This window comes from Stigmatopora nigra, chromosome 6, assembly GCF_051989575.1.
Source record: "Stigmatopora nigra isolate UIUO_SnigA chromosome 6, RoL_Snig_1.1, whole genome shotgun sequence".
Taxonomy (NCBI): domain Eukaryota; kingdom Metazoa; phylum Chordata; class Actinopteri; order Syngnathiformes; family Syngnathidae; genus Stigmatopora; species Stigmatopora nigra.
This window is the reverse complement of record NC_135513.1, coordinates 11,813,497-11,836,087: the sequence shown is the minus strand read 5'-3', so window position 1 is coordinate 11,836,087 and position 22,591 is coordinate 11,813,497. Positions and strand designations below refer to the sequence as shown.

The window sequence follows — 22,591 nt, the reverse complement described above, 5'->3', positions numbered from 1 at the left end:
TTCATCAAATACTATGTAGGTGTCTTGATTCTTACCCAGCATCACCCCTGCAAGGCACGGTCATGCCTTCTGCACCTCAATAAAACTATGCTCACATTTCAGAACTGTCACGTTATTCAAAATAAATAAAAATATATCAGTAAAATGTTTCTGAATCTTAACATTAGCAATGCGGCACTTAAGAATCCACCCCAACACTTTCCTCAACAAAGCCAAACCCAAGTACACCTATTTTCTCCTATTTTTGAGGTCACTTGTCATTTCATTTAATTCTACCATAACCTTTCCCTTTTCTTTGACTTTGAAGGAGGCATTCAAAGAAAGGAACAACATGTGAGTTCTACTTCTGAGATGATGTGAACAATACTATAGTGAGTCCTAACTGATGAAATTGCAAGGAACATGACAACAACAACAACAAGTATTCAAGCAAAAGCAGCCAGACATTAAGGATGACCATCAGAGTGGCCCAGATTTCTAAAAGGTACTTGCCAGATTCTCGTGTCCAGCTGTCCTCTTGGCCAATCGTGCCGAGACCCCGGATACTTGGTGTCCTCATATTCCCCCTAGAGAGGACTCCATAGATTTTTTCAGGACCCTTGTGCTTGGCATCCTTGGCCTCATTTTGCCATTTTCTCTATATTAATAGTCTTCGCAGTTATGCTGGATTATTGAGACTTCACATATATTTGCACCTCTGAGAACAAAAAGAAGTGAAATAAATTCAAAGGTGGATTTAACAGAAAAGTACAAGTGACAACAAGCCATAAAAAAAGAAACATGAAGCTAATTAAATGAGTTAAGCAATGCAGTATTTAACAGACGGAGGAGAGTCATACTGGCAAAGTCGCCTGATTTTACAATTCGTTTGCCTCGAGGGTTTCTATCCAATAATATTTGGGCGGTAAGGACTGGATTCTGTCTAAGTATATGTTTAGTTTTTTGTATAAACGGCTTATTGAGATTTTATGGTTGTTCCATTTGAGTCCACACAAAGTTAAAATAAAATCCATGTGTTGCCAGCAGCTTGTGGTGTCACATAGTCTTGACTTTTATTTTAAAATGAGTATTAAAAAAAAGACACTTTGCCCAATTAAACTTCATCAATATGGCTTTTTGTGTTTTGATCATCCTCCCCCGCCAGCTGGCACGCTATTGCTCTTTTCTGTGGTGTTTGAAATAAGTTTCATGGGTGATTATTTCCGCTAGGGTGATCCTCAAACAGTACTGGAACAGAACGCGCTGCTCAAACACAGATAGAGCCGCTCCAGAAAGGGAAGTCAAGCGTAGTATGATGGTGCAATTTTTCATCTTATTAAGAGAGGAAAGAAAAGTACAAAGGTAATTAATCTTTTTAATGTGGGTTTTTGGAGAGAACGGGAAATTCAACCAAAATCCAATTTGAAATTATCCGCTTCCATGCAACTCGGCTTGTTCAGATCGTTAAGAAAGTGTCTCATTTGAAGCGAATAAAGGAAGGAAAATTCTGAATTGGGTCACTTCAATTTTTAGCCATTTCACCACTTTTAAAGTACAAAAAGTCTCAGAATTCTTAGGCAACATTGTTACCCTATAACTAATCAAAAGTACTAACATGAATGCTCCTATTGGTGACTTTGGGACTCATTGGGAGCCATATTTGACCTCATAGTTTAGCAGAAGAGCAAAATACAGTAATCCCTCAAATATCACGGCTTCAACTATCACTACTATTCACTACGTTTTTTTTTCGGGGAAATTATTATTATTTTTTTTACTATTTTTTTTGTAAGTTAATAAAAATGTGAAAATCCACACTGAAACTCGCAAGCAGAAGCCACTCCCCTCTACTCCACTTGCTACTAGAACTCAGCACTGAAGAAAAATAATAAAAATAAAAGAAAATATCTATTTTTTAAGTTCATAAAAATGTGAAAATCCACACTGGAACTCCCCTGTCCTCTGTTAGCTACTATGACTCAGTATTGCAGTAAAACATATTTTTATTTATTTATTTGTATAACTTTGCAGTTTTTCGTTTATCCTGGCCATTACTGTATGAATCCCAAGCCATATGTTCCCTATCCCAACATTAGAAGAACATAACGATCTAGTTTTCTCCACCGTTGCATTTCAGCTCACCGAATGACGAGTGTATTTTACTACATTACCTCAGATGCGGACCATATGTGATTTTGTTGTTTTTTTATGGAAAACAGGATGCACCTTTTTTCCAAGCTTCATTAGTCTTCATGAGACTTCTGTAAGAGACAAACAGAGCTCATCTTGTGGCGCCATGCAGGTCACATACAAAATAAAAAAGCATTTTTCTGCTTGACTTGACAAGGATATTGGGTATTGGAAATCTGTGATGACAACAATGCACGCAAGGCAGCATGGGACATCTTTGACGTCTACTTTTTTTCTCATTTAAATGAATGATGGAGAGAAAAATGGGTTCATCTGCAAATTTTCCGGACAAACATTGATTAATTGAAGAGAATGTTGCGATTAATTTATGAGTGCGGTTTTGTCTAGTTTTTGCTTAAAATTCTGGACCTGCATTGCCATAGTGAATAATAAATAAAAAAACATTCATTTCAAATCCATTGCAGACGTGTTTAGAAACAAAAGGAGTAAGAATCGTGTACAAGTTGCCACAAATTAATGGCAAGGGTGGAGAGAAGTGGAAGTGGACCCAAAGGTAGGAAAATAGGGGAGGTATGGCAGTACTATGTTAGTCATATTAGGACAGTGGAGAACTAGTATTTTTTATCTAATTCCATATAATGATACATGTTGTCTATTGCTGTTTTGTTATTTTTGTAAACGAAACATACTCTTCTATCTTAATAACGACATGGTAGGAATTTATTGTTTAGTTTTAAGTAGCAGCGAATATGTGATTCCATACACGGCCCAGGAACCTAAGATGCTCATTTGCATAAAAACTGCCTCAATTTGGGACCTATTTTTAGATGTCATTTTGGATAATCAATCAAACTATATAACCTGTCATCATTTTTATAAAAATGATCATAAAGAAGTGAAGATAAGATTTTTTTTATTGACTTTATCGGATTAATACTCAGTAGGCGAAGCGTATTATTTTATCCAATCCGTTTTACTGGTTTATATAACTTGAGAATGGGTCTTATCACCGGACATCCAGTTCCTGTTCTGCCTTAGCATTGGTTGCATTGGTTGCAAGTTACAGGCAGCTCTTTGGAGGAGATGAGAGAAATCTGTCTGTAGCTGATAACGGCATAAATAACGATAATAACAATAATGACAACAGGCGACTGAAAATTGCGGAACAAAGAATGGTCATAAGAATGCTTTCAAAAGAGAGCAATTCTTCATAAGAGAAGCTCTCATGCTGTTTTTGCCATTTTTGTTCACTGTTTCCTACATAGGTCATCTGCCTATATTTGATTGCTATCGTTTTTGTTAGTTAAATTGTTCCGTGAAGAAGTGGATTTAAATCCTTAGGCCCCTGAGGGCGATGCCCCTCGTTGAGTTGCGCATTCATGTCGGCCAATTTGCTGCACATTTGACATTGCGTCGTCCTTCCGTGCTTGTTTTGTAATCACCAATCTTTGTATTGTGAGCCAGCATCCGCTTCCTGCAGACTCCTCCCATAAAATCTCCCTGATTGTGCTTCTCCATGTTTTTCCATCACCTGATTACTCCTTTTGTATCTAACCTCATGTGTCATTGCCAATGTGTTGCAGTGTAGTCCTGTTTTTTTAGGGCTGATATTCTTACTTTATCTGCTTGATCGATTCTCCTGTTTTTGTAACCATGACTTTTTATCTCACACCTGCTAGATATCTGACTATCATACCTGTCAATTAATACATTTTCCCCTATTTTTTACGTTTTTTATATCATTTCAGTATGTTACAACTTTTGTACGGGTTCTTTTTAAGTACTGTATTTTCACGACTATTAGGTGCACTTAAAAGTCTTACATTTTCTCTAAAATAGACAGGGCGCCTTATAATCCAGTGTGCTTTATATATGTAATTCATTGAGAGTGCGCCTTATGATGCGGTGCGCCTTATAGTCCCGAAAATACGGTTCATTTTTTGTAAAACTGATCTTGTTGTACCCATTTTGGCTCTAATCTGGATCGTATCGGTCATTGGTAGTAGAAGAAAACGTCATCCTATGAATTTAAGTAGATAGACTATTTTCATAATTTGTACTTTTTCCGGGCTGTCCATAATTAGCGTGTCATTTGATTGTTGAATACTGTTTTCAAATTAAAAGCAGTTGATCTTGAACAAAAACTACACTGATTGGATAATATTTACTCTTCATATCGCTTATTTCTCAAAGTTGCGTTAACTTATCCAAGCAATTGTTTAAAATAACTGAATTTTTCTACATTTTTATCCAACTCATATCTAATTTCTATACCAAAGCGATGAAAGTATGATGAGGATGGGAACGGAAAAAAAAAGTGGAGGAAGTGGAAAAAAAAGCTCATCAACACGTTCACTAGCCTGCAGCCTTTTGAGTGGTCGTCTTGATGCAGGCTGGTGACAGCGTCGCAATTACTAATCAGATCGCAGTGCTGATGGGCCTGCAGACAGAGCAAGCCGTGAACACGCACCAATCCTCGCCTAAAACTAAATTTACTTGATGGTAGGAGCAAAACGCTTTCGCAAGCTCATCTAAGAACAAGATTGAATCGAGATAAAAGTGAATCAAGCTGATTTGCTATTGTCATTGAAATATTTTGAAAGTTTTGGAATAACTAGTAATATATATTAAGTTGCAGCCGCACAGTGAAAAATTGGTTAGCAATCTTGAGGGATCAATCCCAGAATAATGTTTTATCACCTTACAAAATTTTTCCAATTGCCTTTTTTTCCCAGTTAAATTTGAACGTCAAATGATTTTGATCTGTCGACTAATAAAAGATAGATTAAAAAATATGTGTACCAAGAGACCTTTAATCTGTAAATACCAGATTATACTGAAAAGACAAAAAACTTTGTAATACTTACCAAAATGAACTTTTTAGTGCTCTTGCTTTCTCTCTCTCTCCCCACGTTTGTATAAAAACTGCTTTCCTTCAAAGAGATACCTGGAATATTAATAATTTATGAATCCTTACCTTCGAAGGGTCAAGTCTGGTGTCAGATCAGTTGATTGGATGATAATGCACAGTTGATGAAGTCTCGCCTACTCCTCTACCATCTGAATCCAAATTCAAGGAACTGGGAATCAAACCATTTTATTTCTTTCACTTGTAACAGGTTTATCCAGAATATTCCAAACTGTTCCAACTGATTCACCACAAGCAGTTTAACCAATAAGATGATTACACTTGTAAGACACCAGATTGATCAATATGCCTCGTTTTCATCAATTGGAATTACAACACAAAGTAGTAACAGGTTTAACTTGAAAATGACATTAAATGTTCATGTGCTTAACCGTATTTACTCACATATAAGCCGTATTTGTATCTAGAAAAAAAGATGACTGAATCAAGGATACGGCTTATATGCGCAAAAAAACTTGCAATACCCTTTCACCAGTAGATAGAAAGTAACATTCTCTATTTGTTGGTTATTTTCAGTTTTGCAGGTGCTTATTATGACTCTTGGTGCCAATTTTCCTACATACAATATTGTGTAAGTTATACTCCAGTGCAACGTATATATTTTTTTCCCATTCATTATGCATTCTTTGGTTAGTGTGACTTATACTCCCAAAAATACGGTAAGCATAATTGGCCACTGCATCAGTTTTCAAACTGATATTATACTTGGAAAAAACTGAACACCCTAAATAAAAGCACGTTGTTGCCCTTTAACGTGAAAAACACATACTGTGTTTTATTTGTTATGGGGCTGATTAAGCGGGCCTGCCGCCTTTTTTTAAGGCTAATAAGTGGCTTACAGATCTTTTAAAGGTCAAGTGACATAAAGAAATGGCCTTTTTGAGGGTTTCAATAGCAGCATTAAACAGGAACTGATCAACAATTTGCTGAGAAGCTTTTGTCTATAAGAAAAAGCTGACTTTCATAATGATATTTTGTAACATGGTCAGATTTTTAACACAAATAATTTTTCTTAAAATGTTTAAAATCTTTGAGGTACAGAAAACCTTTTCAGTGATATTTGTAATGATTTCTGATATATATGGTGGATTCAAAGACCTTTTCTGCATAGGTTTCATTCATTATTTTTCTAATATTTTGGCATAATTTGGCCCATACAGCCAAATTATACAGTTTCTCGTAAAACTGAGGGATTCCACAGACAATATTGGTGAGAAATGTTATGTCATTTCCCAAAAGATTATCTTCAAATATTGCCGTTTTCATTCTTTGTCCGGCCGGATGGGCTCTTTGGGGTGTTCATAACTCGTCTTGACAAAGACTGTTTCTAATGATCTCCAACCTCCATGGGAGATTTTTCACATAATATCAAATTCAGCCTTTATGAGTTTTGACCAAAAAAAAAAGCTCTATTGACTAGTTTCATTCCCTGTAAACTGAGAGCATATCGCTCAAATGGTGCTTGGACAACTTCTGTGGGTGGCCAAGACCATGTACATAACAAAGCCTATTTATCATAATTACAACTCTCTGCAAGGCTTAAAACATAATTGTTTGGACATTAAATCAATCAATCTTTACAAAACTGGTTTAGATTCTGTGACCGGACAGTACTGTTTTGATCCTGTTTGGAAAAATGGCTTCTCTTGGGGAACCATTCGATTATCTCATTGTGAAACTTGACATTTTACAATAGTGATTACCTGTTACTTGACTTGTTCTATTCTCTTACCAGACTTTGTCTTTTAGTTGCAACACGGCGACTTCAGGTTCTAACAATGTCCCTTGGATACCTTCTGTATTGGATTTAAACATCTTTTACACATTGCTCATAACTTTATATTAATTCCAAGTGATGGAGTAATAATAATAATAGCTGGCATCCATAGATCAGGTAACACATAACACTAATATGAAATTTCATATTGATATTCAGATGATTGGTTTGGTTCATTGTCTCTTTGGGATTGCGCATGAACCCCCCGTAGTAGCAAAAAATATTAAAATGATTCCTTCAACGTCAGCATAATACCTTGGGCAATTTGATCCGAAGAATGACTTTTTACAGAAAACAGGTGCTTCTGCAGAACCACCACCTGGAGAGCTGCTTTGGAGTTTTTCAAGCACCGCCCCTTGAGACAAATACAGTCTCATATCATTCCAGGCTTCATAATAGGAAACATCGGGTTAAAAGAATCAAGTTGCATGTGTCGTTTGTATCACTCATTCTATTTTGAACCTTTTTGTGCTGCCATTCCATTGCTAATGATTCGTCTTACCATGGTCGCATGCAGTAGGTAGTCCGTCCCATGATTGCCTTCTCATAGCAAGCGTGTCTATCCCCATTCTCAGGGGTAATGACCCAAAGTTGTTCTTGGGAGAATATCATTGTGAAGGGCATTTTTCTCACAAGTTTTATTCTTTCATCTGTGGAGTTCTCCAATGATGCACAGAAAGTGTCCTTGAGATACTTGACCACCCTCTGTTGTGACAAAAATCCAATCTAATGATGAGTGGTTTGTTTCTGTATGGGATTGAAGATATTTTTATGTGACATTTCAAAGAGCAAATCCTTTTTTTACTCCTTGAAGTTTAATTCCCTGCATATTTAGGGTGCTCAGGTTTTGCCCATAGTGTTGGTGTTGTGGTGTTTCTACTGATTCCTGGATTTTGTGGGGGGTTCATTCATAACAGCCATGCAAAAATCAATGAGACTTTAGCAAAACGGTCAAGATTTACATGCGGCTATCAATGATTGTTGGCAAGAGTACCTACAGGCTGCTCCCATGCTGTCTGTCATGATGCTCTTAGCGGCATTTGACATGCAACTTCGGGGTAAAGCTTTAGATATACTAAGTGCTTTGCGTTTTTAATCACCAGACACGGCTGTCTCCCGAGTGCCTCCTTGGGGCGAGAGTCTCTATTTCACATTCCATCCTCGGGTACAACGACCTAAAGTTGTCATGGGCCGAATGTCTCCGTGAAGGCAATAAGTCAAGTCGAAATGGACCGAGGGATGGATCGAGGTTGGGGTCGAAAGAATGCCACTTGCAGGGTAAAAGGCTGACATTGTTATTAAACATACTCGGGCTAGAACGGCACCATTCTGAGATGCTGTGGTCCGAAACACCGTGGTTGGCTGAGATCATTTTGTCAAGTCCTTTCGCTTGCGCCAAGTTCAAAAAGCGAGGAATGGTCGCCACCGAAGTGGAGACGCTGATTGCCGCAGCCACGTGATCGCGCTTAGAAGCGGCATTTGTAGAGGGGGATGGCTCCACCCCTGAACTAGCGAAAGAGGCTCCCCCGAAGAGGGCGCTCACCTTCTGATAGTATCGCATCCGAATCACTTTGGCGGATCGGTAGAGGTCCCCGATGAAGCAGTAACAGATAGGGTTGAGACTCGAGTTGGTTAGACCCAGCCATTGGGCGAATGGTCGGGTCTGAAGGAGCCAGGAGGGTGGTTGGAGCTCACGGTCGATCCATAGATCGGCCACGTAGAGCGGTAGCCAGGACGTGGCGAACAGTAGAACCAGGCATACTACCATCTTGGCGATCTTTTGCCGGGTCTTCAGGCGAGAGGCATGCAAGGCCTGGCTGCGTGGGTCCAGGTCGGCAAAGGTAGACCGGGTTCCACCCCATAGACGGCGTCCAGTCATGAAACCGATGGTCAAGTTGAAGGTAACCGGGAGGCAGTAAAGCATTGCAAAAAGCAACACGTTGTATCTGTGCAGGAAAAAAATGGAAATGATAAAAGCATCGTCAACAGGTTCTGATTAAGTGAAAATAAATGGGACAGTTATAGTATCATAATGACCTTTCATGCAGGCAAGGAGAGCCACAGTCAATTCTCCAAAAGGTTTGGATGGAAGGGAATTGTCTTCCAGTTAATGACAGCTATTGATTAAAAAGTTCATCCAAATTCTTTTGGCGTTTTAGTGTCATTTCAAGTGTAGTTAAAGCCAGTTCATTGTTATTCTGTGGCAAAAAGGGCCCCATTAATTTTGTACGAGCTGCAACTGGGAGTCAGAGGTTATTTCTCCTGGATTAAAGAAAGAAGTCATTAAAAAAACCCTTTTTCCTAATAAAAAAAAACACCGAGTAAAATGAAAATCCCTGATAGTCCTTAGACACATTCAGTTTGAAAGTTCATTAGACATCCATACATTTTTTTTTGTACAGCTCATCCTATTAAGGGTCAAACGTGAAGCCACAGTCTACTCTAGTTAATTGTTCGCAAGGGGAAGAAAAAGCTTTACATGTAATTCTTGAGAGCATAATGCCAGAAAACTGATGGGATGGATAGAAAACTGCATAACCCATTGTCAATGCACCCTTGGGCAAGGCACTAAGCCTTAATTTCTTGCATGACAGCAGCACCGTTGGTGTGTGAATGGGAGCTAATGTAAAATGCTTTGGGCATGGTAATAACATGTAGATAAACGAGCCATATTACTATACTCCATTTACCATTTTTACTATCAGCTTTTACTTAATGCTAATGTTAATGCACAAACCATACAACAAAAGGTTAAACACATCATCACATGCTCACTCAATTCATCTGGACTAGATAAGAACCCAATCACACCATAAGACAACAACATAACACCTCCAAAACATTTCCAGGAAAATTGCCATCACACCCTTAATACAACACATCTTGTTACCCAACATCACACTCCGCAAGATCTGTAGTCTAGAAAGCAACTGAAGCTGAACTCATTGCAGTAATAGAATACCATTGACCCAAGAAGCGTTGAAAAGAATCCATTCAAAGTTGTTTCCATTAACTATGAGAATTGAAACATTTCTCTGACGAACATTTTTTCACAACATTGACCTGAAGAGCTAAAAATCCTGTCTTCAATGACTGTAACGAAACACTTTAAGGCAATTAGATGAAAAGGCAACATCTTTTCTGTTATATGTTCACAATACATGACATTCCATGAGTTGCAAAGGGTGCGAAAGCCCATCCCAGAACTCTATGAGCAAGAGCTCAGGCCACAAGCCAATAAACCAAACCATTTCCCTCTCATTTGTTATACATACCCTTGTTTTAAGCGATGCTTAGGCCACTCCTCTTGACACACCAGAATAGTGAAGGTCCCAAAGCTGATTTCCCGACGTCGGTTCATGACGGCGATGGGGGCGCACATGGCGGACGAAGCAACCCACACTACGGCGACGGTGGCCAGGATCCGTCGCCGGGTGAACATGGACCGTGCCCTGAGCGGTGATCGGACGCTGTAGTAGCGATTGACGCTGATCACCGTGAGTGTCAGGACGCTAGCCGACACCGAGACGGCCTGCGTGAAGGGAACGGCGCGACACAACAGGTCGCCGTAGACCCAGGCGGTGTAGATGTGACTGGCCAATGTGATGGGCATGCAAACGCACACCACGGCTAGGTCGCAGACGGCTAGGTTGACCAGCAGAATACGGGTGGCGCTGACCCCCGCCAGACGCCGACTGCGACGGTTGGTGAGAACCCGGAGGGACATTAGATTGCCCACGAAGCCTAGGAGAAAGGATACGCTGTACATGAAGGTCAAAGCGATGGTGCTGGGCTCGTTTAGGGTCCACAAGAGCATGCTCTCCAGGTCTGACAGGTCGCTTGAGGGTGAGATGTCTGAACTGAGGCCAAAGGCGAGGGTGCCGTTGAATATGTTCTGCAGGGGAGAGAAGTCCAAGGGGCTCTTCTGGAGGGAATCCATGATGACTAACATCCAAACAAAATTTCAGACTTCAGAAGACAAAATCCAGAGTTGAACCATCCAGCACTACTTAAATGTCTTGTCCATTAGCTTCTTGTGGGTTATTTGTGGGTTGAAACATGACCAAGTCTTAGAGGAGCAACGTTGTACAGAGCCAAGATGGTGTCTTCGACCCAAAACGGCAGAATTCCGGGTGTCTTTTCAAGTATAGTTTCTTGAGACTGTGTGGATCTTCTCTATAATGAAATCTGCAACAAAATTCATGTTCTTGAGTAAAATTGTTCCAAGGATTGATTTTTTTTTAAAACTGTGGAAGAGCGTCACAGCATTTTACTTTAGTCTTATTAATTGACACAATGGTAGATAATGTAATTTAGTCATGCAGACTCAGGCCTAAGAAAGTAATAATGTGCTCTTGCCAAATCTTAATTTCTTACACAGTGACAACCTCATCGTCCTGTTTAGGGTGTAAATTTGAGATTTATAATTTAAGTTTGATGCCGTATGAGTCAGTAATAGGAAGTGAAAAATATATTATATAATTATAATATGTTTCTGTCCTTTGCAATGTTTGATAATAAGTCACAATGATCATTATCTTGGAATATCAAGATATGAAATCTGGCTCGAGTTTAAATTTGTCTTGAGTTTTTAATTTTAGGCACTTATTAATCATTTGCTTTTCCAGTCGATTTAGATTAAGTCAGTTGACATGAATTTGGTAGTGAGCCTGATTTAATTTGTGAATTCTTAACTGCGTTTCACTTAATTTTGATTGACTCAGGTGGCCTAGAATTACCATTAAGACTTCTTCTATCTTTTAATTGGTAGTACTGCTTGTGTATATTTTTTCCAAGCAATATGAAAGTTTTTGGAGGTTGTACCATATCATATTCAAGGAATATTTCAGTTCAATTTATGTTATAGTCAAAACATGTTTAGCTCTGTTTACCTGGGGCCATATTGAGTCTTTTATGCAGAGGAGAAAAACAAGACCCCCAAAAAAAGTCCAACATCTTCATTGAGGTTCCCGCAACTGCCTTCCCGTGGGCGCCTGTCAGCATTCGATGATCCAACATCTGCCTTTAATAGACTTTCTTACCTTCCAGGCAGGTAAGCCTCATGTGAGAGACCCCCACAAAAGCCCCACCACCATTATACTGTAGAGAAAAAACACACAAATAATTCTTAAAAATAGTCTTTTCTTTTAATGATGCAGAGATATCATTCTAATTATCATTCACAGTCATTTGTTTAAGAAAAAAAGGAAAAATGATAGAATACGGTATATCAATGAAATGTATTGTGAAGAAGGAAGTTACTAACCTGTACGATACTGATGACAAATTAGTTATAGCAGCTCGGAAGTCAATGTGGCGAGCGTTCATCGAGCATCCGCTGAGCTCGCCTTCTACCGGCCGACTGAGTGTCTCATCGGTGAGGGAGGGGCGGCAAGCGTGCGTATACAAACACACCCACAATGGAGCAGATTAAGATGGAGTGAGTGAGCATATGCGCGCAGGTTGTCCAGGATTTGTTTTGTTTTTTTTATAGTTGAAATGGAAAGAATGTTTTCTCATTACCTTCAATGATAAGATGTCAAACTTTGCCGCTTTGTTCTGGCCTCAGATGATAAATGTTTCACAGTTTAGGTTCGTTCATCTGTTCAGAGTACAGTCGGGAAACATACATACATTAATAACATACGATCATGACAATGTAATTTGTTCAGAATTTTGTGTATCCTTTCAATGGCCTGTGCAGAAAATGGTTAAAATTTGCAAAAAAAAATGCACAAACTTGTTTTTAGATGTTTTTTGGGGGGCGGAAATGTGATTTGTATCTGATTTTTCATGCATTGTGGTTGGGAAAATTTCAATTATTTTTTTTCCTAATGTGTTTCAGGCCTCTTTTTTAATATGTGCCAGTTGCCCTGATTGTTTACCAATAATATATGTATATGTAGAAATGAATCATGTTTGATGAATTTGTAGAATGAGTAAGCATATTTGTGTCCATTTAGACATCCAATTGTAGCGGACATACACGTCTATGCATACAAATTCCATCTGTGTTTAGCACCAGCCATATTTTTTTTGTCTGTTATGGATTTATATTGAATGAAGTCCTTGCTACTCCGGATGTAGGTCATGGACCAGACAAGGCATGCAACGTAGCAATTATCCCTCAACATATATTTCCAGGTATTGTGATGGATCTGATATTGACTGCTGTATGGGTGCCAGATAGAGAAGGCGGTTTGCCATGAATTGCATAGAGAAGAAATACATATGCTGATCTTGGGGGTTGGGGATGGACAAAGACAGGGAAAACATTGATTCCAAGCTCTACATCTCTCAACCCGGCAGCAAGATTAGAGGCGAACCAAATGAAAACAGGGCAGTGGTAAGATGAGTTTCAAAGAGCCCTTGAATCGAGCCCTGTTTTTTATGTTTAGGAGGGGATGAGTCAACTCATGATATACTACTACCATATCAGTTAAGGTTGAAGGTGAAGATGTCTTGGGGACTTAATTATTTTTTTCTATTGAAGTTAATTTGGAGGTTGATACCAAGTGAAAAAGGACGTATTTTCCGCACTATAAAGCGCACTGGAGTACTGGGCGCACCTTCAATAAGGATTTTTTTTCCTATATAAGACACACTGGATTATAAAATGCAGTAGTAGTAGTAGTAGTGGTTTTGTTGGTAGTATTAGTAGTAGTGGTTTTGTTGGTAGTAGTAGTGGTTTTGTTGGTAGTAGTAGTGGTTTTGTTGGTAGTAGTAGTGGTTTTGTTGGTAGTAGTAGTGGTTTTGTTGGTAGTAGTAGTAGTAGTAGTAGTAGTGGTTTTGTTGGTAGTAGTAGTAGTGGTTTTGTTGGTAGTAGTAGTAGTGGTTTTGTTGGTAGTAGTAGTAGTGGTTTTGTTGGTAGTAGTAGTAGTAGTGGTTTTGTTGGTAGTAGTAGTAGTAGTGGTTTTGTTGGTAGTAGTAGTAGTAGTGGTTTTGTTGGTAGTAGTAGTAGTAGTGGTTTTGTTGGTAGTAGTAGTAGTGGTTTTGTTGGTAGTAGTAGTAGTGGTTTTGTTGGTAGTAGTAGTAGTGGTTTTGTTGGTAGTAGTAGTAGTGGTTTTGTTGGTAGTAGTAGTAGTGGTTTTGTTGGTAGTAGTAGTAGGGGATTGTGTTATGCATCTACTAGATGGAGCTGTGGTAGTTGTAGTAGTAGGGGCTTGTTTTACACTTGGACTTTGTTGTTAATAAATTATCACTGAAGGCTACTTGCAGTGTGTGTCTGACTGATCATTGACTGAATACTTCTGCTGTGGTAGTTGCGACTCCCTGGTATATCTTACCATCAGGGGGAGTCGTAACAATCCACGATCCAATGATTAACAAATATTGATCCATATATAAGGCGTAGTGGATTATAAGGCTTTTGAGATACATTAGAAGGCTTTTAGTGTGGAAAATATGGTACTGTTATGAAAAATGGTAACCTTCTAGTGTGGATTTTTGAGACTTTTAATGCGTGTAATCATGTCGGCCCATGCCAAGCCCAAAAGTCTCCTTCAAGTGAAAAAGCCTTGGAACTTTTTTATTTGTCTACTCTTGATGAGCAATCCTAACATATTTCTTGTTGCTAAGAGAAAAGATATTGTTACGATACTGATACTATTCAGGGGCTGAATTGAAAAGTTTGAAGCACTACGTCAAATAGTCCTAAAAAAAATAAGAGTGATTCATTACCTTGGAAGGTTGATTGGCATCAACCTCCCTGAAGATTTATGAATTAAGAATGCCCTGTCACGTTAGATTCTTATCTAGCCTTGAGATTTTTTAACTGCACGCTGATATCGTCACAATGGCGGCGATTTTAGTCCCTGGGGTGTTCGTCTTCATTCAACAAACGCCATGGTGAAGGCGAAAGAGCCAATCTCCACATGCTCGGCTCTCTACCCAACTCAGGCTACACGTGTCTCCAGCCGAGCCTCAGCAATGACACTAATTCCGATTCGAGATGCGCCACGGCCGCGTATCGATTGAAATTGTAGCAATTTAATAATTACTCATATGACTGATGGTCTTGTGTTGCTGCCATTGCAAGACTTCCGTGCAGGCCAAACGGGCTCAGCAATGAAAGTTGGAATGCTCTTTTTTAATAATATCCTAGATAGAGTCTGCCATTAAGCATTGATCACATCTTGCGCGGCCATTTTGTTCTGAAGGTTATACCGATGAAGGTAAGAACGCCTCTGGACGGCTGATGTAAACGTTGAGTCACGGGGCTATTTTTATTTGCTATTTAATGTATAATTTATTTCAATTTTCTAAATCCCCGCTGCCAGGCTTCCCACGCCCCCCGTGTGGAGTTGACATCAGAACATATTCTGCTCATGAGTGCGTACTCGCAAAAGCCGCCGTGTCATGCATTAATTCTCATTGTTTACATAAACTCGATGCAAGGGAACCCCCACTGAGACATACTCATCGGCATAATTTATAGATTTTTTTTGCCTCTATATTTAGAGATTCTATAAAGTATTTCTGATATTTTGTCGTCACAAGAGTTGCGGGGGTGTTGGAGCCTATCCAAACCAACTATGGTCCTCCTTTGACAATTGTGTGAGTCATACAGTAAATTTCTACTGCCACATATGCGAATATTCATATTTATGTTTAACCTTTTCCCCCTAGGTCTTTATAAAGGCTCTATTATCGTAAGGAGTCGCCAAAATCCGGCCTATCAAATGTGGCAAAGCCAACGTGTCCACACAAACGCACACACTTGCTCGAGTGTTGTTTGAGTGTCATGTGACTACCTTTCTTTGCCCTCGGTGACTTCCATCAAGGTGCGCACGTGCGGTGCAATACGAATGTGGGTCACATCCTGGCCATTTATTGTCTTAATGAAAAAATAAGTCATTCTAGTGTATTCCTTACAAGAGAGACATGGCCAAGCTTTTTCTTTCCACTCACACGGCAGCTGTGCACTAAACAATGAGCTGCCTAATGATCACGCACGTGCAATTTTGATGATTGTTCTCAATTGGCACTAGCTGTTTTTTATTAAAGACGCATTAATCATAGCATACTTTATGCATATTTATGAGTTTTCAATTCAGGAGTCAAGGGGTTTAAATCATAGGAGTCACATGATGCTTAAGCACATATATTAAGCATATATAAATGTGTGTGTGTATGTTAAGATTCTCTAGCTACGTTTGTCCAAACCGTGCAACATAGAGAGTTGAAATTTTTACATGGTGACCAGAAATGGCTGACGGATCCTAATAGACTAGAGATTAAATTTCTTCACCTTCTCTAAGTGTGTAAATTCAACCATGTATTTGTTAAACACCCATTCCATGTTTTAATAGCGCAATAATTGTCTTTTTAAACAAGCAGGTGGGACAATCAGATATTAAATTACAGTCCTACTCTTTTAGACAAAGTAATGGAGAACTTAGGGCAAGAAAAAGCAAAGGCAATACCAAACTAAAGCATCTTCCTGCCCATTGTCTTTAAAACGGACAAAAAGCTATTTGTACATAGGTGGACGCGTCATTTTGAGTCCTGCTTCAGCAGACAGCGTCATCTCTGCTCCTGGCTGCATTTATACAATGCCATTCATCCTGTAAATGAGTTTTCTCTCTTCTCAAAAGGTCTAAAGTCAAGTCTGACCAACCCTCTCAACCGTGACCTTGTGGGTGGATGACAAATGCCATTGGCCCTTAGAAACACTCTCCAACTATAACTATACTTGCTCTTTTGCACTGTCTATGAAAACTTGGTTTGAATTGGATGCACTAAATTAATATACCTATATCCTGATAGATGGTGGCATACTATTTCAGCACTATGCATATGACTAAGAAATGAAAAATTAATACAGAAAGCATTTTGTGACACTAGTTTTGCATGAGGATTATAGAATGTCAATAGCCTCTTCAAGCAATGGCTCACCCCCCTTGAAACTATTGTCAATCTCCATCAGTAAAAAGCTCACGTGCATTTTTTTTCCACTGAAAAGAAAAATAAATGCCCATTGTTGGGTCATTGTTTGTAATTAACAACAGAATTTATCTACCTTTTCAACATTCCTCTTCCATCGCATTTAGTCGAAACCCCCCTTTGGACAGGGATGTATAATAAAGGAGCAAAGCTGGCCCTGTAGATCTAAATAAAGCTTTATTAATTAAATAAGCAATTAAAATGATGTGGTTAAATTGTAATCGTGAATTCTGAGGGCAATCTTGCCTCTAACGTTACAAGCAATGAAAAACCGTGGTCATCTCCATTTTGTTGCTTACTGATTAAGTTCCAATGAATTGCTTACATTCAGCAACACCTGAAATTCCGCAAAGGCTATCATCAAAGTTTCTGGACTGGCATAGACAAGTAAGAGTGTGTATTACAAAGGCTGGCAACATCATGTTTGAAATTTCCTGCGGCGACAGGAAAGGATTATCATAAAATATTAAAGTGTCCTTCCATATATGCTAATGCACGGATGCTTGTCGGAATAAATGCACAAACTATGCTCTCACACACCTGCCAGATACCATACACACATACAACTCAAAATACACATAAAAGCAAATCAAATTTGTTCTATTAATTAATGTTTTGCGAGCGGGTTTAACCAAGCGTGCAAGCCATTAGGGAGCAAGTGTGGTGAAGCTTTAGCAAATACTCTTTAAGGCATGCAAACACACATAGACAACTAGTCACACATAAACACAAACAGATATACGTATATGTATATACATTTAATTTTAGAGATGCTTGGTTTTGTGTTTCATGATGCTAATTCGATTACTGATCATCTTTGAGTGAGATATGCTCATCATATTTTAATTGGTTGCTTCTGATATAAGAAAAAAAAACACTAACTGAAGTAAAAAACAGTTTTTGGGGGTTTCACCTGATCTTAACCCAATAGAGCATCTTTGGGTCATGGTGGAATGGGAGATTTGCACCATGGATGCGCCAATCTTGTTACATATTTTCTCAAATATGTGCCAAATTTAACGTAAGACATTTTTGTTAACAATGATATGAGATAAGACACTAAAACTTCAAAGTATAAGCTTATCTGAAAACGATTCCACTTCTAAATAACAAAAGAATTGACAAAAAAAAAATCTTCAAAATTCTACATCAAACTTTTCATTTATCTTAAATTAACAAGCCCAAACACAAATACATCTTTGCTCCGAATATCTCCACAGATTTTAAAGTACAGAGCGGCGTGATGGCCTTGGAAGTGCAGAAGTGTATTTTCATCCGAAAACACTTCAGCACATCACCCTGCGGCCATGTATCCTGATTTAGCCATAAAGTAAGTTTTGCACGACAACCAGGATTTACCACTGACTCTCCTTGTCAGCGTGGCCAAAAATACTACGTCTCTAGCGACTATGTGAGTTCTCTCCCTGTGAGTTCTCTCCCTCCCTTTCTTTTCAGTTACCCATCTCATGACTCAACATCATCGTGTAGCACTTAGAGAATTCTATTTCCCGGTCTAGTCGCACTTAATAATTTGTTCGGGGCTGTGACTAATAATAAGTTTGACATATATATATGTTTTTTTTTTCTCTGACCACCCACAGCCTGTTTTTTGGACTAGTTATCAGAAAAAAAAAACTGTCGACAGACCAATTAGCCTGTTGTTCTCCATTTAATTTTTACTTTGACATATTTTAATTCTTGGTTTTCTAATCAAATTTAAAAAAAATCCTCCCAAAAATGCGACTTATACTCCAGTGCGACTTGTTTTTTTTCGTCTTCATTGTCCATTTATTGGCTGGAGCGACTTATAGTCCGAAAAATATGATACTTATTAAAGTAAACGAAAAAATGTAAAGATTAGTTCGTATCTAATAAGTATTACTAGACGTAGGAGTCCCTATCTATGACTGAATAAGAAAATGTAACCATTTGATGGCATCGCTGTGCATTATCTACTTTATCTACTGCCTGCATAAAGCATGCACATATCAAAAAAAATATATGCTCTTGGTAATAAGCTAATTGCTTTTTTTGTGCGGTAAACATTACTCGCTACGTTGAGGGAAACAGTGAAGAAGGACGCCAGCAAATCTAATTACATTTCCAAACAAGTATAGAAGCCAACATCACGTTGCTGGTTCACATGTGTACATTAAAAGGAGGAAAAAAGATGAACAATGTGGGAAAACATAAATGAAGCTTACGTAATATATCGCTTGCGCAAAAAGAATAAACAAGGCACCATGCTGAACATGCCAATTATGTAGATAGGGTAACAGATGTGACATACGACAAACACAATGATGGCTTATTAAACATCCACGTCCACTTGAAACATATTATGTAGTATATGAATGTAAATGGATAAAAAACATGAGCAATACCTAGAACTATTTAGTTTTGATTAAAAATGCACATTTATGCAGATAAATTTAACTCGAGAAACAAATCTAATGGAGCCTGCTATGTATGTGAGTAAATAAGAAAAAAAATCCGATATATTTTTACTTTTTTTTCATATAATTGGCTATGCAATCATTAAAAACATCCTTGAAAATAACATGACGTTAGAGGAGCCTTGTTGATATGGTTTATTGCTATAAATATTAATTATACTTCTCCCATATTTGTATGTTTGATAAACATTTGGACGCTTTGCTGTCTAATCCCTTGTGAAAGGCGAAAAATAACAGCGATGCAATGTAAACACTCGGAATGAATGTATCATAATAAATATTTAACAATATTAGGAGTGTGTAGTGATTACATATATGCATTTGCTGTCATATATCGTCTTGTACAATAACAGGAAATATATTTACAATAAAAAAAGAATATTATACGTCACATGAAGACCTATGAACACCTACTGCATTGTTTATTCCCAATTGGGAATCCATTGGAAGTAGCAAGCAAAAAATATAAAAATAAATACCACACTAAACTTTTTTGGCAACTGTGTTCAGTTATTTTGTTAAACTAAGCATTGCCAAGTATGAAGTGAAGTATTTACGAGTATTCTCTCAAAATTCCTTCAATTCCTTCCAATAAATGTTAAATAAACATCTATAGATTTTATCACCATTACAATTTCTAAGGTTAAAAAAAGATGATATTACTATAATGATCAATAACACCCCCTACCGCGATCTATTTTCCCCAAAGAAACCCCCCACCGAGGGCAAGTAGTGTCACAAAACCACTATTTTTATAAGCTACATTTCACAGGCTATTGATTTAGTTTCAAGAAGTGCCCCGTTTTTTTGTCATTATTATTTTCTCTAAGGACACTTTAAGTACAAAAAAAGAAAAGTGTCACACCTCATCCCACTCTTTCCTTATCAACACCCACCGAATGTGTCACAGCATAATGGCATGTAACACTCTCCATAGGTATTGAAGACAGTAACACAACATGAGTGAGATCTTCACTATACAATACACAACCAGAACAACTCTAACTTCAAATAGATTGGACGTATATTCCCATTAAGGGCCACCAATTTCAAAGAAACCCCCAAAATGGCACACAACATCGAAAATATTAGTAAGGAAATATAAAAACCTCCTTTTTTGGACCAAAAAAATCCAATACTCGCTAAACTAGACCGAATACACAACAAATCCTGCAGAATTATGATGGATATGTGAAGCTATCATAGCCTATTAATAACACAGTTGATTGCACTTTGAACAGAAACTACAAAAAGCAAACTAAAATGACACGAGCAATTTTATAACACACTCTATTGCCTTTTTCTCACTCCAAATAACACTAGAAAATTGTAAAGTCAGTATGATGCATTGCACTTGAACCTCCTCAAACTTTGCAGACCTCATTTAGTGACCTATAGGAACCTTAAAAGTCTCCTTTTCAAAATATATGTATTTAAGACACGTTAGCACCACCATGTGGAAAAAGAATGTTGGATGCAGCATCAGCAAAAAAAAGTGTTGAAAGTGCATAAGTGATGATTCAAGTCAAGCTTGCTGAGAATGTCTAATTTTCGTTTTCTTCGCAATTTAGCTGATGTTAGAGTTTTAAGAGAGGAAGAATCTCACAAAAGGTGAAAAGGCGGTAATTGACAGGGTCACCGGGGAACTATGCTTATCTTGAAATGAAGCAACTTGGCTTGACACTATTCTTGAAACGGAATAAAATGAACCCAGAAGTTAATGAGAGGTCAACTTGAAAGAGAAATACTCAGTAGGCCAAAGAATTGTGTGAGGAAGCAAGTCGATGTGAAAGCATCTGATTATAAAAAAAAAGGGGGGGGAAAAGAATGGATGCTTCCCTGGGGGGCTCTTTGTCTTATCGGTCAGTGTAAGTGCAAAGTGTTGCATTGCAAGGGCAACCACGTTTGCGACACTCGGCGTGAGAACCAGTTTCTTCTCACGCGGAAAAACGTTGCATTTATCGACCAAATATGACAACTGGATACAGGAGCTCATATATAAAACTTGTGTCAAAACTTCCTGCATTCTTAGCATGTCCTCCTCTGGCCTGTGTGGGTTTTCTATGGGTACTTTTGGTTTTCTCCCTCATCCTAAAATTGTATTGGGTGAATGGTTATCCATATTTTTGTCTCCTGTGATTGGCTGGCAACCAATTCAAGGTGTACTTTACCTACTCCCCATAGTTAGCTGGGTGGAATACACTCTAGCACCCCCGTAACTCTTATTATGACAAACGGCATGGAAGATGAATGAATAAATATATGATTTAAATTCCATGAACTGTTTTGACATTACACATTTAGGTCATTGTTGCATAGAATGTTGTGTATTAGAAAATGTACTTTATAAATCATGGGTAGAAGTCATATGTAATACAATGCGTAAATGGGACCTTGATCTTATAAAAACTGTACTGGAAAAATGGTCACATGCAAGATATGACAAATAAACAATGTAACACCTACCTTGTACTGTTGCAGACGTTATGTTACGCCAAGATGAGATTGTAAGGGGGTCGACTGATGACCGTCTTGCGCCGAATGATGGCCGTCTTGCGCCATTTCTGTCACCTCCAGATGAAATTTTGTCGCTGTGGTACTGTTGACTTGTGTCGTGACCATAAATCTCATCTAAGGCTGGAAAGAGCACAAGGTTGTGGGTTTACAACATGTACTATAAGGCAGTTTTGAATTGTATTAATTTGTAGAATGATTGTATAAGATAGTAAATTGCATATGGCTATTATACTGGATTGGGAAAAAAATGATGTATTTTAAACTAAGTGAATGGTCGAAATAGTATAGTATAAGGTCTTAGTTTGAGTGAATCATATTGTATTTGAATTCTAATGAGCCGCACTGCAGTGAGTCCAATTATGAATGAATCTTGAAACCTCTTTAACGCATGCACGCACACAAAGTCGTCTGGATAATCACAAGGTCTAAGTTAATTAGCTAAGTGCACGGCTGACAGCTCATCAATATTTGTTTATTCCATTTTTTTTGCATGAATCATATGATGGCAATTTTTTACCATAATCATATAAACAGAGGGCACACATAATATTGCATTTATTAAAGTGGCTAATCTGAAGTGGCTCCTTTTATATAAAATAATTTGAATGAGGCTGATCACATGATCGGAAATCAGATCCGTTCGCGTCATTGGGTTGAACAGAGTCTCATTTTCTGAATCATTAGGGTCGCGGGGGGTGCTGGAACCTATCCCAGTTCTAAAAATATAAAATATATGCTTAAAAAGACACACTGAAGACACCCATTGTGTCCTCATGCTGTTTGAAGGGATTTTTTTTTTTAAACAAGATGCATATTATGGAATTTGAATCCCCTGAC

At 38.2% G+C, this 22,591-nt stretch overlaps 1 protein-coding gene across 3 annotated transcripts; it reads right to left on the bottom strand.

Annotated features, from left to right (window-relative positions):
• Nucleotides 1-5,035: 5,035 nt before the first annotated feature.
• LOC144198150 (galanin receptor type 1-like) lies at nucleotides 5,036-11,928 on the bottom strand. 3 transcript variants are annotated; one of them, XR_013326663.1, is made up of 4 exons: nucleotides 11,729-11,928; nucleotides 10,112-11,024; nucleotides 6,792-8,782; nucleotides 5,036-5,210 (listed from the first exon to the last, which is right to left on the bottom strand). XR_013326663.1 is itself a non-coding variant. In XM_077719023.1 (3 exons), exons 2-3 carry the CDS (start codon nucleotides 10,786-10,788, stop codon nucleotides 7,933-7,935), a joined length of 1,527 nt encoding a protein of 508 aa, XP_077575149.1. In that variant the 5' UTR covers nucleotides 10,789-11,024; nucleotides 11,729-11,928; the 3' UTR covers nucleotides 5,578-7,932. The 3 variants fall into 3 exon arrangements, 1 of the variants encoding a protein (XP_077575149.1); XR_013326664.1 differs by lacking the exon at nucleotides 5,036-5,210 and having other exon boundaries at nucleotides 5,578-7,191; nucleotides 7,339-8,782; XM_077719023.1 differs by lacking the exon at nucleotides 5,036-5,210 and having other exon boundaries at nucleotides 5,578-8,782.
• Nucleotides 11,929-22,591: the final 10,663 nt, after the last annotated feature.